This window comes from Prionailurus bengalensis, chromosome A2 (genome assembly GCF_016509475.1).
Source record: "Prionailurus bengalensis isolate Pbe53 chromosome A2, Fcat_Pben_1.1_paternal_pri, whole genome shotgun sequence".
Classification (NCBI taxonomy): Eukaryota; Metazoa; Chordata; class Mammalia; order Carnivora; family Felidae; genus Prionailurus; species Prionailurus bengalensis.
Window position 1 is genome coordinate 25,629,520 of NC_057348.1, and position 14,979 is coordinate 25,644,498.

The 14,979-nt window shown below is 37.0% G+C and overlaps 1 protein-coding gene across 1 annotated transcript in view; it reads right to left on the reverse strand.

Moving 5' to 3' along the window:
- DNAH12 (dynein axonemal heavy chain 12) overlaps positions 1 to 14,979 on the reverse strand; it is a 219,686-nt gene that overhangs the window by 59,969 nt on the left and 144,738 nt on the right. The window contains exons 46-55 of the mRNA XM_043587710.1: positions 13,181 to 13,314; positions 11,214 to 11,376; positions 10,394 to 10,474; positions 9,625 to 9,801; positions 8,240 to 8,371; positions 6,093 to 6,182; positions 5,359 to 5,499; positions 3,205 to 3,446; positions 2,015 to 2,162; positions 1,335 to 1,480 (exon numbers count right to left, since the gene is read on the reverse strand). Of these exons, the coding sequence (XP_043443645.1) occupies positions 1,335 to 1,480; positions 2,015 to 2,162; positions 3,205 to 3,446; positions 5,359 to 5,499; positions 6,093 to 6,182; positions 8,240 to 8,371; positions 9,625 to 9,801; positions 10,394 to 10,474; positions 11,214 to 11,376; positions 13,181 to 13,314 (1,454 nt within the window). The remainder of the gene's footprint in view (positions 1 to 1,334; positions 1,481 to 2,014; positions 2,163 to 3,204; positions 3,447 to 5,358; positions 5,500 to 6,092; positions 6,183 to 8,239; positions 8,372 to 9,624; positions 9,802 to 10,393; positions 10,475 to 11,213; positions 11,377 to 13,180; positions 13,315 to 14,979) is intronic.

Genomic DNA, 14,979 nt, shown 5'->3' on the forward strand with positions numbered 1-14,979 from the left:
TTTATTAGTTCAGTTATCTTACTAAATTTCAAATTATTAGATCACTCTGGGCCTCAATTTCTCATCTGTAAGATGGAATAATAATAATGTCAATTCATAGGAATTTGTGAGAATACAGGACACTTACGGCAGTACCTCATGAATATAAGAGCTCAACAGTATTTATCACAGTATATTTGAGATATAGTCCCATGAAAAGACTAAAAATGAGATGATAACATGAATAAATAATCATTTATAGGAAATGAATTCTCAGATATGAATTCTTGTTCAAGTTTTTCAAAGTGAGATAAATAAAAGGATAATAAAACCATTTGAAAAGTTGATATAGTTATTACACTATCAATGATAGCAATTGAAAAAAGATATCCATGAAGTGGCACAAATTATCAAGTTATAGTATCTTAAAAACAGGTAGAAATACCCAGTAAAAATAAATACATTTAATAGCCAAAACTCCAAAGAGCTGAGGTGTCCATCAACAGGAGAATGCATGGTGATATAGTCATATGATGGAATATTACTCAGCAACAAAAAAAATAGGAATGTTATGCTTTGTGGAAGAAGACTTACACAAGAGTACCTACAGTATGTTCTGTTTATATGAAGTTCTAGAACAGGCAAAACTAGCCTGTGGTGGAAGATAATCAGAATAATTTCCTACTGTGGGGTGAGAGTGGAGATTTACTGGGAAGGGACATAAGAGAACTTCCTGGATGTTAGTCATGTCCTGTATCTGTACCAAGTGTACATTTTTGTTGGAACTCATTGAATGGTATACTTAAGTCTTGTGTATTCCATTGTACATAAATTTTACCTCAAAAAAAATGGGGGACCTGGGTGGCTCAGTCGGTTAAGTGTCTTACTCTTGATTTTGGCTCAGGTCATGATCTCACAATTGTGGGATCGAACCCTGCATTGGGTTCTGCACTGAACTCCACATGGAGCCTGCTTGGAATTCTCTCTCTCCCTCTCTCTCTGTTCCTCCCCCACTCTCTCTGTTTCTCTCTTTCTCAAAATAAATAAACATTTAAAAAAAAAGAAAGAAAAACAAACAAAAACAACTTAAGTTAATGATATGCATGCTGAAGCATTCGGGGTGGGGGGGAGTATAACCGTATCTGCAACTTATGTTGAAAGGTAGAAACAGGATGAGTTGAAGGATGGATGGAGTGATGGATAAACATGTGATAAAGCAGCAAGAATAATAAACTGTCAATTGTAGAATCTAGGAGGTGGCAGTTATGTAGTACTTACTTTAAAATCCTGTCAACTTTTCTCCATGTTTAATTACTTTCAAATAAAATCATTGAAAAATACTTTATGCTCCTTACCAACGCCTGGAGTTATTAACAATCACTCCATTATCTATTGAGAAAGTATCTGTTGGCAGTCCAGCTATGTTCCAGGCTCTAATTTTTACTGGATCACCCAGAGTCTTACTCAATGAGAACTCCTCTGAACATGGAATTCTTTTCTTCTGTAAGAAATAAACAAATATCTAATGTTTCCCTTATTCTTGTTGGTTGAAATATTTTTAAAATTATTGATTTGGGGCGCCTGGGTGGCTCAGTCTGTTAAGCGTCCGACTTCAGCTCAGGTCACGATCTTGTGGTCCGTGAGTTCGAGCCCCGCGTCGAGCTCTGGGCTGATGGCTCTGATGCTTCCAATCCTGTGTCTCCCGCTCTCTCTGACCCTCCCCCGTTCATGCTCTGTCTCTCTCTGTCTCAAAAATAAACAAACTTAAAAAAAAAAAGCTGCTGAGGATTCAACTCAGTTTAAAAAAAAATTATTGATTTGTCATTAGATATTATTTAATGACTCTAAAAAATAGAAAAAGCTGCAAGTTGGACAATGAAAGCATTTTACTGATCTAATAAGAAGCAAAGAACAAGACCCCATACTTCCAGCTATTTCTTCCCTTCTTCATTTTTATTACCATCTTTTTCTCCACGATACCCCAACACATACTTTGCATGTTCAAAAAGAAACTCATGAAATATGAAAGCACTACCTTGCACAACATACTCCAATCTTCTGTACATGTTTGTCGAAAGCCAGAAGTGAACGCACCAAGATAGGCTATTACTCCTGCTGATACTAAGACGTCACCAGTCAAATTTTCATATATCACCTGAAGGTCATCTGCAGCTTGAGACCATCTGTGAGATCAACCAAAGGCAAAACAGCCTCACTATAGAGAATGATGGAAGACAACATTTGAAAGGGTAAGGGGCTTCTAGTCCAAACTCTATAACAAAAAGTCATGAAATGTTGGACTTTTGCTTATCTCTACAAAATGAGGAGGCTAGGTCCCTTCTAGTTCTGACAATGCTATAGTCCATATCTATGCAATATGAATGACAATCCACCTTTCAGTATTAGATTATTAGGCATTTCTTGCAGAACTTGACCCTTCAGAATAAACAAGAACAAAAATAAAAACAGGCCAGCATTTTGTCTAATAATTTTCTCCGGGATGATTTGGTCTAGAAGCCCTGTTATTTGTTTCAGTATTTATTGTTAGTCTGTAAAACACAAAAACATTTGTAATTCATTACCAAAAAATACATTTAAGTTGTATACTATTGTTTAGGTATACTATTGTTTAAGTGGCATACTATTTTTAAGGTTGTTTTTTTTTTTTCCATTTAATGAAGCTTTACAGTAAAAAAGTGCATTTCAAAACCACCTAATCTGCACTACAAAATACTGTCAAAGGCCTATTACCTTATCACGCTATTCATTCAACATACAGAATTAATAAGTGAGAGAGTTGGCTGGTCAGTACGAATAAATAGATTAGAATAAAGCTAACTGGTTTAGTTAGATCAATCCAGTTATATCTTCTTTGAAATAAATTTCAAGAAAGTGAGCCATATGTGTACTACAAACACAATAAAGTTTGAACACACATAAGATCGGAAAAAAATTATATAATGATGACCCACATACTCACCACTTAGATTAAAAGTGATCATTTGCCTTATTTTGCTAATTAAAAAAAGAGCATTTAGAAGGAAGTTGCAAACACCATCCTTGACATTAATATATTGTTTGGAGAAGCCTGGCCAAGTGCCTTGTAGAATGCCCCACATTCTAAACCAGCCATTTACAAATCAGTAATCATAATAAATACCCAAAGAAAGTAACATATACATGCCTGACTTCCTAAAATACTGTTCAAGTGAGCAGAAATCTGACCTTGATTTTTCTCCACCCAGTCCTCCAATTAGTTTTGAGGCTCTTTCTAGTTTCTTAGCGCAGAGTTCCACCTGATCTTCTAAACGAGCCTTTTCCTCAGTTTTCTCGATAAATGTTCTTTGTAAATTTTCCACATGATGTTCTACTTCTGCCAGTTCTGCTCTCTTCTGATTCAAAAGCTCCATGGTCTCAGCTAGGGACTTCTGAGCTTCTGCTAAGCGGGCTTTCTTAGGAGCTACTACCTGTTTGGGAACAATGTATATAGCCACGATGTGTGCTATGTAAAACAGACACCTAAATAACCCTTTACAGATACTATGGGTTAAAAGTTGATTAATTATTATTAGAAATACATTTGTTACTTATAATAATAAATTATGCAAAATAAGCATTTTGCCTTAAATCTTATGTATTTTTTACACAAATAAAGTAAAATATATTTATATGCCATATAAAACATATAAATCATTCTGGACTAGCAAATTATCATCTACAAAATAGATGAATTATTCTGGACCAACAATATGTTAGAATATGTAGCGAAACCAGTACAATATGTAGCAAAATGTCTCAAAAGAATGAGAAGTTGCCATTCAACTGTTGCCAAAAACACAGGAAAACACATGTAACAGAGATTATAAATATTTAAAATATATGAATATGCCTCTGTGTGTGTGTGTGTGTGTGTGTGTGTGTGTGTGTGTGTGTGGCATTTTCAAGTCTGTAGTCTTTTTCCCAGTTGGCTGAGGCATACATTTGCCTTGGAGGGATTAAGACTATGATAACAGGTACAAAGAGAAAGAAAGCCTTGATGTTCAGTTTCACTACCAAAACAAACTTTTCCTTAACAAGTCTTGAAAAGCCACACTTTATTGAGAGAAAGGGGATTTTCTAAAGTTCTTATCCTATTATGCTCATTAGTATATCAAGAACGGGGTTTGGCCAACTTGATCATGGAGTGTTTATCTCCATGATCATGGAGTGTATTTTAAACCATGGGGAAAAAGAATTTAGAAGATGACCAAAAAGACTATATGCCAGTTTGAAAGAAGGAAGTTCTGTATCTTCTGGTTCATTGCCATGAACAAAGCTGATGGCAAAGAGGGAGGGAGGAGGCAGGGATCAGACACCAAATGTCCTGTTTTCTCTCCTTTGGGCTGAAATCGTGGAATGCATTAAATAAATAGAGAGAAAGCAGGCAGCTCCACTTTCTACTTTTGACTTCACAGGAGACCTTCCTGAATATCTCCCTCCAACCCTTCCCTAACAACATGGGACAGCTGCATCAGAACTGAAATGGCAGTGTAGTGTAAATGCCTTGGCTTCTCTGCCTTATTCCACATGCCTTGGGAGATGTGTGGAGATGAGCTAGGTTGAGAGCTCAAAATTTGCAATGGGGACCTCTCCCCACGATGCTCAATGAAGAATATCCCAGATAAAACTAATTTCTTTTCCTTTGACAAGTCTACTCCCCTGAAACTAACAATCAAAATCCCTACCTCTCCACAGGCACATGTGTATGTTTCCAAATTGTGACAGCTTGATCATTTATTCTATACTCTGAGGTTATTCTAAACACTTGCTACCATGTATTTTTCTCTGACATTTTATTTGTATTTCCTGCTTCCCTCAGTAGAATTCTGCCAGCTACAGAGGGCAAGGCCAGTGTTTCCCTGGCCCTTTGCTAGCCAAAGTTACAAAGTGCTTTTAACCATTCTCCATAAAAGTTTCCCTATCAATGCATGCATTGCATCAGGGCAACTTTCCATGCTCTACCTCTTAACTTTACTGGACCTTCCTACTTTTGACCCCTTGAATCAGCTTTTTAATCTGCCACTTTGCCCTTGATGTTTTGTTTTCTTTGCTCCTGAAACTCTAATTCTTTTATACCCTAAGTCTCTATAGCTATAGGTCAGTCTGGCCAATTCACCCCTGTTCCCACAGTGCTACCACTCACACTAGCCCTGGCAAGGTTATGTCACACACAAGTATTCTCTTCATCTACTAGGTACTTAACATCTGGCGTTTGTGCTGTAGCAAGACAAATTCTTGCTGGTATCATTTCTAGAAACTTCTTAACTTGTCAATATAGGCATAGATTTTAATTTCTGGGAATATTTCAAGACAAAATGAATGTACTGAGCCTCAAAATACCTTTGCAACTCTGTCATACACTTCCATAGCCATGATCCACTTACACAGACCCTCAGCAGCAGAAGAAGCTTTCGCAATCTTAGAAGGGTCAAATTCAGGGTTTGTTAGGTACTCGCCACGTATCTTCTGCATAACAGTCACCTATACAGCAAGCATTTAGATCTTAAAATTTCAACATGTATCATACAATCATAAGATGAAAAAATAATCATGCACAGCAAAAAGTTGTGTAAGAAAGTTATGTTGTCTTTAAAAACCAAGGTCAAGTATCGTAGCAGAAACACAAGTCATATTTGTGAGCAAAATATGCAAGATTATAGACATCGAGGCAAGATGTTTCCTCTAAAAAAAAATTAAGAATTTTGGAGATTGGAAAGATATATGGAAAAAGGAGAAAAGAATAATTAGACATAAATAAATACAAGTTTGGATGGAAAAGTGCACTATACTTTTTTTATCTCACATACACTTGTGTTTCAGATTTATTAAACTATTCTAAGAAGACAGAGACTTGTTTCATGTTAATAATACACTAAAATAGTAACTTATTAAATGACTTTCAATGGTCTGAAGCAGCAGTTTTATGCATTATGAGAATTCATAAGAAATTCAATAATTCCTTCATTCTTTTAATCTTAAATATGGACCATCCTCTTATGTTTTATATAACATTGCATAATGTTAAGATCTTACACATCTTGGCAAAGTTATACAAAAAAATCAATGAAACTCACTGGAATGTTGTCCTTGTCATATTCTCTCAACTCTCTTAAGAAATTCATATCTCCCAGAAGCTTTTTGCTAGGTCCCCAGTAATCTAATATCTATAAATAAAATTTATGGAAATGTATTAAATGTACGATTAAAGATGCTCAATATAAATTTTTCTTCTTGAAGTTTAAGCTGTATTATCCAGAGAAACCATACACTTTCAAAATATCAACTTACATCTCTTTGGAAATAAAGAGACTCCTCTCTCCAAGAACATATTGAACATATCAAACATTTAAAATATGAACATGTATTTATACATTGAATTTATTATAAAAAAGTAAACATTGAAAGGGCAAATGATGCAATTATTTCTCTTTAGGAAATGTAAGAAAAGCAACTAGCATAAACACCATCAGAATTTCATATAAGAAAATGTATTTTTATTATTTCCAGTTTTGTTTTCCTTTACTCTTGATTCTTTCAAACCAGAAAAGTAGTGCTATTGACTGACAATTGTGTCCTCCCCCATCAAAATTCGTATGTTGAAATGTAATCCCCAGTGTGATGGTATTTGGAGGTGGGATTGTGAGGAGGTGATTAGGTCACGAATGGGGTTAGTGTCCTTATAAAAGATTCCTCAGAGAGCTCCCTCCTACTTCTGCCATGTGAAAAGCAAACCATCTCTAAAGCAGAAAGTGGGCCTTCCACCAGACACTGAATCTACTGGAGCCTTGGTCTCAGAATTCCCAACCTCCAGAACTATGAGAAATAAATATAAGCCACCCCAGTGTATGGTAATTTGTAATAGCAGCCCAAATGGACTAAGACAGGTAGCAAACATTTTTCTTATAGATGACTGCCTCACCCACCTAGGCTCCCCAAGTGAGATAAAGAAGAGTAAGAAGAAAAAGATTACACATCACTCCGCCAGTTCTAGGATAAAGCACATAGTACTTGTGCTGGCAAAGATGTTAAGTAAGTAGCTCACCATCCTTTTTCCTAATTCCAGAATCCTGATAGGTAGGGTTGTAAGTGTGTATATAAATGAGAATAACTTGGTAAAGTAAGAAGCTATTTATTTTCTATTATGCATGTACACACACATCCCAATTCCCCAATTCAGGAATTGAAACCTAGGTACTATAAATAAGCCTGAAAAGAAAATAAGTCCATAGATTTAGTTTAGGATGGATGTTATGCCTTCCTTTTTAAGGGATATAACCTTGACTAATAATCATAATAACAACAGCTAACATATGGGGTGCCTGGGTGGCTCAGTCGGTTAAGTGTCTGACTTCGGCTCAGGTCAAGATCTCACAGTCCGTGAGTTCAAGCCCCACGTCGGGCTCTGTGCTGACCGCTCAGAGCCTGGAGCCTGCTTCAGATTCTGTGTCTTCCTCTCTCTCCGCCCCTCCCCCACTCATACTCTCTCAAAAATAAAAACATTAAAAAAAAAACAGCTAACATCTATTGCAAACTTATTGTTTATAAGGCTTTATACATAAGAACTTTATATGTATTATCTATATGTATAATCTATATGTATCTACCTGTATGTATAATCTTTATGTATCTACCTATATGTATAATCTGTATGTATCTATCCATAAGTGTAATCTAATCCTCACATTAACTTTGTGCAGCAGGTACTATAATAATTATGTACTATAATAATTCCACAAAGGTTAATTAAGTATCTTGCCCAAGGTCACATGGCTGGCAGGACAGGATTTTTGAATACAGACATTCTGGTTGTAGAACACATGCTTTGAACAACTTCACTATATTGCTTAACTCAGCAGAATTTTTTGAATGCTCTGAAATAACACCTATGTGGTTATAGAGAAAGTTCCTGAGAATCTTAGCTGGAAACATCTCACAAACCTCAGTGTTTATTTAATCCCACCCTGTGATAGCAGGTAACACTGCACAGACAGAAAAAGAAACAGAAGCAATTGGAAGCACATTTTTCTGAGGCTGTACTGCCTTCGCTTTACCCTGGAATACATGCAGATAGTGTTTTCCATACTTTCTTCTGAATCTGTCCAATCTGGAAAACGAGGTTTCTTTCCTGAACTGGATACTGTTGACATTTAATTTGATAATAGTTACTGCAAGGTGTTATGTATAATCATGAATATGATTTAGATTTGTGTCTAGTTATTACCTTGCCTCCAGTTCCTGAAGGATCTGAAATTTTTTCTGGTTTTATATCTTTCATGACACAGATAGCAGCCATAACTAATTTAACACCAGACGGAGGATTCTTCATTGATTTCACAATTGTAATGTCAGCTGGCTAAATTGAAAGAGAACAGGGTACCCTCAGAGTACTTTATTTTTAAGTAATGAGAATTAAAAAAAATAATGTTGGAGAATAACATCAATTATGTTGGAAATTAATTGATTTACCGTAATTTCCAACAATTATGTTAGAACATAGCATTGATTTGCATTTGAAATTATAACTGGTTTTGGCTTTGCATAATTATAAAATAATTAATAAAAGAGAATTTAAATTCAGCACAGATTAAGACCAATGGTTCTCAAATGTTTGGGAGTTCATGGATCCTCATGAGAATATTGACACCTATGAAGCCTCCAGAAATATTTTTGCACGTATACAAAAAATTTGCATACAATCATATAACAAGCCCATACACTGAGCCCAGGTTAAGAACACTGAGTTAGATAAAGACTTAATTCTATATTTGCTTATATATTAGTTTTATCAAAAAAATGAAGTAGAGGTAGACCCTAATTTAAACTTATTTTCTAAAAAGACATATATTGTTATGACAGACACAATAGATCCACATACATATCATCCATTCCAATATCCTTCTGACATTCTTTGCAATTGCTGGAAAGCTAACAACTATATATATCTTAGTTCCTCATAAACTGGAGCTGTGGATGGTCATTGGGTTCTGCCATAGATCACCTGAATGATACCAGAGTTCTGACTAAATAAACAGGGTGATGGGCAGGGTGTGAGGCACCTCGTTTGCTGATAGAGATTACAGTGGAGGCTCTGGAGGGTGGCTCTGCAGGCTTCTGACTCAGAGGGATCGTTCCTCTGGTAGGCCATTTCAGTTTGTCTTTGGGAGTCATTCCTGGCAGTTCAGCCTTGGATCTCTTTCTTCAGCTCTTCTAATACTTGTGTAATCCATTTACAGAATTCTCTAAGGAATCCTTTAAGGAATCCCTGTCTGCTTGTATTAAATAGAGACAGTTCTCTACCCTGCAACTGCAACCTAACTCACATAGCCTGATACCAGGAACAGTACAAGGCCACAGACTCTCAGTGAAAAGGGAACCTAATATCAATGATATTAATCGGCGAGGTTTGAAGGCATCATGAATCCTCTGAGTTTCAGAGGATGGAGTGCTAAGAGTCCTTGGCACACAGTGATAAACAGTTACTTAAATTAATGCTCGTGGTCATCTAGAGTGAAGTGCCACCCAGCGGAACAGAGCCACACCTAATGAAACAGGGACCTGTGACCTAGTTTGTCGATGAAACGCAAGGTAGTGAATTCAAACACTTGCCTTGAGTGTATCCAGGGCAGACAGGGCTGCTTCCAAGGCTGGAATTGCCTCAGCCAGGTCACTCTCACACTCGTTTTTCAGAGCTTGGGCTTCCTCAGCCTTGCCACTGGCTATCTCTTCATCTAATTTCACAAACTTTCTTTTTGCTTCCACTTGTGCAGACTCTATCTCGATAATCTAAAGAAAGGAAAAAACAAAGACAATTCCTCCAACATCCTATTGCTTTCTCCTTCCTAAAGGCAAAAGAATGTTTGGAGATTAGGGAATTCAACATATCATGTTGAAGAGCAGGAGGTCCCAGGATAGAATGAGAAGAAATGCGAATACATGGGACCTAATGGGATAATGGGCTTCCCGCTTCCTTTCAAAATCAACAGAACTCATGTGGGACTCCGGAAGATAGCCAGGCAGTAGAAAAGGGTAAGGCCCCTAAGATCTAGTGGTGTAGTGGCAAAAAATTAAGGCATATTTTCAAGGCTAATTTTACACATTTCAATTGTCGTCTGATATCAATTTTTAAAAACTCATGATAGGGACACCTGGGTGGCTTCATCGGTTAAGTGTCTGACTTCAGCTCAGGTCATGATCTCACGGTTCGTGGGTTCAAGTCCTGCATTGGGCTCTGTGCTGACAGCTCAGAGTCTGGAGCCTGCTTCAGATTCTGAGTCTCCCTCCCTCTCTGCTCCTCCCCTGCTCGTGCTCTGTCTCTCTCTCTCAAAAAAATAAACATTAAAAATAAATAAAAAATTAAAAACTCAGGATACTCTACCTGCATCATATGTGCATTTTCAATTTTAGCTTCTTCCAATTTGGGCTGTAATTGAACAAGCTCCATTTTCATTTCTCCAACCTAAACAGACAATTTGTCATTAAGTTTTCATAGCTACAAGAGCTACGGAAGCTAACCACAAAAAATTGAAACATAAAGCGTATCATACAGCATTAGGGCCAGTGAACCTTAACTTTTTCCCTCACTTATTTATATGATAAACAAAGCCATGCCAGTTTTCTTCACAAGAGACTTTATCTTCCTCACGTATATGACAGAGCTGTGAGAGGATGCGGTTGTCATGGAAGAAATGCAGACAGAAAAAAGGTGGCAGAGTGGAGTGTCCCTATTATATGATGCATGGTATACAGTGCATATGAATCACCCAAGCCTGTATTGCTTGCAGTGAACTAATGCTAGTAAGTATTACTAGCACTTGACTTATTTTTAAAAAATCGTACATTTAATAAAACCTTATATTACAATAAAAAAAGGAAACTCAGACTTCCTGTATTCTCTCCAAATGCCAAAAAATTAAGAATAAAACAGGACTATCTAAGTCTGTATTTGAGTCTGGGAAACTTAGTGAATTTCTCTAAAACTGACTTTAACTCGTTTGTAAAATGAGGATCATCAGTGTCTACCTCACTGAGTGGTTATGAGGAATAACTGAAGGAATGTGTGTGAGGCACATAACACAATGCCTGGCACATAATGTATTCTTGATAAATTGTAACTCTTCGTTATTTATGATTTCTTATATTTCCCAATGAAAAATTATAATTATATATTACCGTTGTGAGCAGCTCATCAAATTTACCTGAGACTCGGCAAAAGCTAATTTGTCAAGCCCATTCACATATCGCTGTTTTGCTTCCATGACAGCTTGTCGCCTCTTAGTCAAAAGCTGTCGAAATGAGGCAATAAGTTCGAGGTAAGAAGTAGCAGTAACATAGTTATGCCGTCCTAACTGCTGCAAGAACCTAAGAGAGACAGATAACATATCTTACTCCAAAGTAATGAGTTGCACAGAGTAAGAAGTGCATTCAACAAAGCATCAACAACAAACCTATAAGAATAAAGGTTAATTTCATTCAGAAGCTGCTGAATTCTTAAACTTTATAACATTCTAAGAATTCTCCACATAAGCATGCCCTGATTTCTTATCTGCAAAATATCAAATAGCAATGAAGTATTTAAAAAGCACAAGTCACCAAAGATGGGTATCAAAGGTGAGCAAGAACAAGAAAGATACAGGCCTTTTTATATGTGTCATAAGCTAGGAGGAACTAGCACTATAAGGGACTCAAGATACTGTGTAAGGTAGGGAAGGGTCGTAGGGAGAGGTGTTGCAGATAGGATAGCAAGGACGAGTCCCCATTCCTTGCACAAAGTGTTGTCACTTTGGCTGAGTGGAGTATGGCCAGAAGCATAAAACTACTACACATAACACATGGAAACAATGGAAGCAACATTGTTTCATGGCAAGTACACAGAGTAGAGCCCACTGCTTGGTGCACCCATCCAATCCAACCATGCCAAGAGGCTGTATGATTCTAGATAGGCAATATACTATGACCGCTTGGCTTGACATACTTTTGAAATGAGGGTGTCAAGAGATGAACAGAGATGAAATAGATACTTCTGAGTTATCCACAGCCCACCACCCCTCTTCCCTTTTCTGAAAACTTCCATCCAGTGTTCCATCAGCAATGTTTGTTCTCTGAAACCTGCCACTTTAACCACAGCTGATTAGACTAGGGTTGGGCACTGGACACAAATGAGGCTTATCACATTTTGGGATAAATTTAGAACAGAGAGCTGGAAACAGCCAATGTGCCTGCCTGTTGGTGGAATTGCAAGAAGTAAACTTGAGAATCAAGAGGCAGACAATTTCCTCCACATGCAAGGAGATGCAGAAAACTCTGTCTGCCAAATACATATGATCTCATTTATATATTTATATGTGGAACCTAAAGAAGAAGGAGGAGGAGGAAGAGGAGGAGGAGGAGGAGAACTAGAACTCATAGACATGGAGAATAAACTAGTGGTTCCAGAGGCAGAGGGTAGGGGGTGGGGGAAATGGATGAATGTGGTCAAAAGATACAAACTTCCAATTACAAGGTTAATAAATTCTGGGGATGTAATGTGCCCTATGGTAACTATGGTTAACAATACTGTATTATGTGTTTGAAACTTGCTAAGAGAGTAGATTTTAAAAGTTCTCATCACAAGAAAAAATTGAGAAGAATGTTAACTAAACTTATTGTAGTAATAATTTCACATTATATACATATATCAAATCATTAGGCTGTATCTGTTAAATTTATATAATGTTATATCAATAATATCAATAAAACTGGAAAAAAGTCAAATAAATGCAAAAAAAGAAAAAGAAGGAAAATACAGTCTACAAAGAGAAAGAATCAGAAAAGAGAGGCAAAATAGGATGAGAAACAGAGAAAAGATATTTCTGGGTTTATTTCTGGATATTTCTGGATATTTCTGGGATGACTTTCTAACTCTTGTTTCCAGTGTATCTGTGATCCAGCTGTATTCTTTTTCTTAAGCTTTGTGAGATACCCTTGTATCTTTATAATAAATTCTCCCCTTTTCCTTAAACCTAGATTAAGTAGTTTTCTATTCTATTGCAAGCTGAGATCTTAATTAAATGATCAGAAATGTTTAGAAGACATAGAAATCCTATTGAAATTTTGAGCTTTTCACAGAGAGAGACATGTTAAAATATAAGGCATTATTGTCATTTTAAAATTTATTAATATTAACCTTTCTGAAAGATCCATAATGGTAGTGTGAAAGTGTTTGCAGATTGGAACTATCTCTCGTCTTTCAACCTCAGTAAGCTCCAGTGTTTCTAAGAATTTCATAGCTACAAGTTCAAGGGCATCTTCAGGCCATGGCTAAAAATAAGAAAAAGAAAAACTTAAGACATTTAAGATGGGTAGTCCCACTCCAACCATGTAAGTGTCTTCCTGGATGAAAAGAATTTGGGGTTAAGAAAATTAAAACCTTAATTGGAAAAATAGAATTAGGTGGACTGAGGTCACAACTAAATCTATGAAAGAGTTTATAATTAAAGAGCAAATATAAAGGAAGCGTCAATGGTATTTTACATAACAAGAATACATTACACTGCTTTCCTAACTCTTCCATTTGGACATCTAGTAGACATCCCAAAGTTAGCATGACAATGGCAGAGGCTGCTAGTTGCCCACCTAATACCTATCAGCTCTTTTTCCTAAGGACTCCAATTTTATTCTAGATGGCAATAGGCCCAGCTAAAAGACCACATTGCCTAGATTCCCCTGAAATTCAGAGCAGATTAAGGCATATAAGCAGTTGTTGGGTGGGAACCTCAGGAAAGGCTCTTTAAAGGGTTAGAGCTGGTATGTATCCCTTTTTAAAAAGGTTTTTATTGGGGCGCCTGGGTGGCGCAGTCGGTTAAGCGTCCGACTTCAGCCAGGTCACGATCTCGCGGTCCGTGAGTTTGAGCCCCGCGTCGGGCTCTGGGCTGATGGCTCAGAGCCTGGAGCCTGTTTCCGATTCTGTGTCTCCCTCTCTCTCTGCCCCTCCCCCATTCATGCTCTGTCTCTCTCTGTCCCAAAAATAAATAAAAATTGAAAAAAAAAAATTAAAAAAAAAAGGTTTTTATTTAAATTCCAATTAGTTAACATACAGTGCAACATTAGCTTCAGGAGTACAATGTAGTGATTTAACACTTCCATACAACACCCAGTGCTCATCACAAGTGCACCCCTTAATTCCCATCGCCTATTTCACCCATCCCCCCCACCTCCCCTCTAATAACCATGTTTGTTCCCTATAATTAAGAGTCTGTTTCTTGGTTTGTCTCTTTTTATCCCCTGTGCTCATTTGTTTCTTAAATTTCATATGAATGAAATTTTATGGTATTTGTTTTCTTCTGTCTTATTTCACTTGGCATAATACTCTCCAGCTCCATCCATGTCATTGCAAATGGCAGATGTCATCCTTTTTGATGGCTGAGTAATATTCCATTGTATATATATACCACAGCTTCTTTATCCAATCATCAGTCAATGGACACTTGGGCTGCTTCCATGCTTTGACTATTGTAGATAATGCTGCTATAAACATTGGGGTGCATGCACCCCTTCAAATCAGTATTTTTGTATCCTTTGGGAAAATACCTAGTAAGTACAATTACTGGATTATAGGGTAGTTCTATTTCTAACTTTTTGAGGAACCTCCATACTGTTTTCCAGAGTGGCTGCACTTGTTTGCATTCTCACCAACAGTATAAGAGAGTTCCCCTTTATCCCCATCCTCACTAACGTCTGTTGTTTCCTGTGTTGTTAATTTTAGCCTTTCTGACAGGTGTAAAGTGTGTTGGTTTTGCCCTAACCTTCTATTATTCTATTTCTTTCCTGGGACACAGATGTGGAAGTTGGAGCTCCAGCAGCCACCTTAGACCGTAAGATGAATTTGAGGGTAGAAACCACATGTTAAGGATAGTAAAGAAGAAAGAACCTTAGATTCTGATGACTTTGTCAAGCCATAAAAGCCCAGTCTTCTTACCTTCAGAT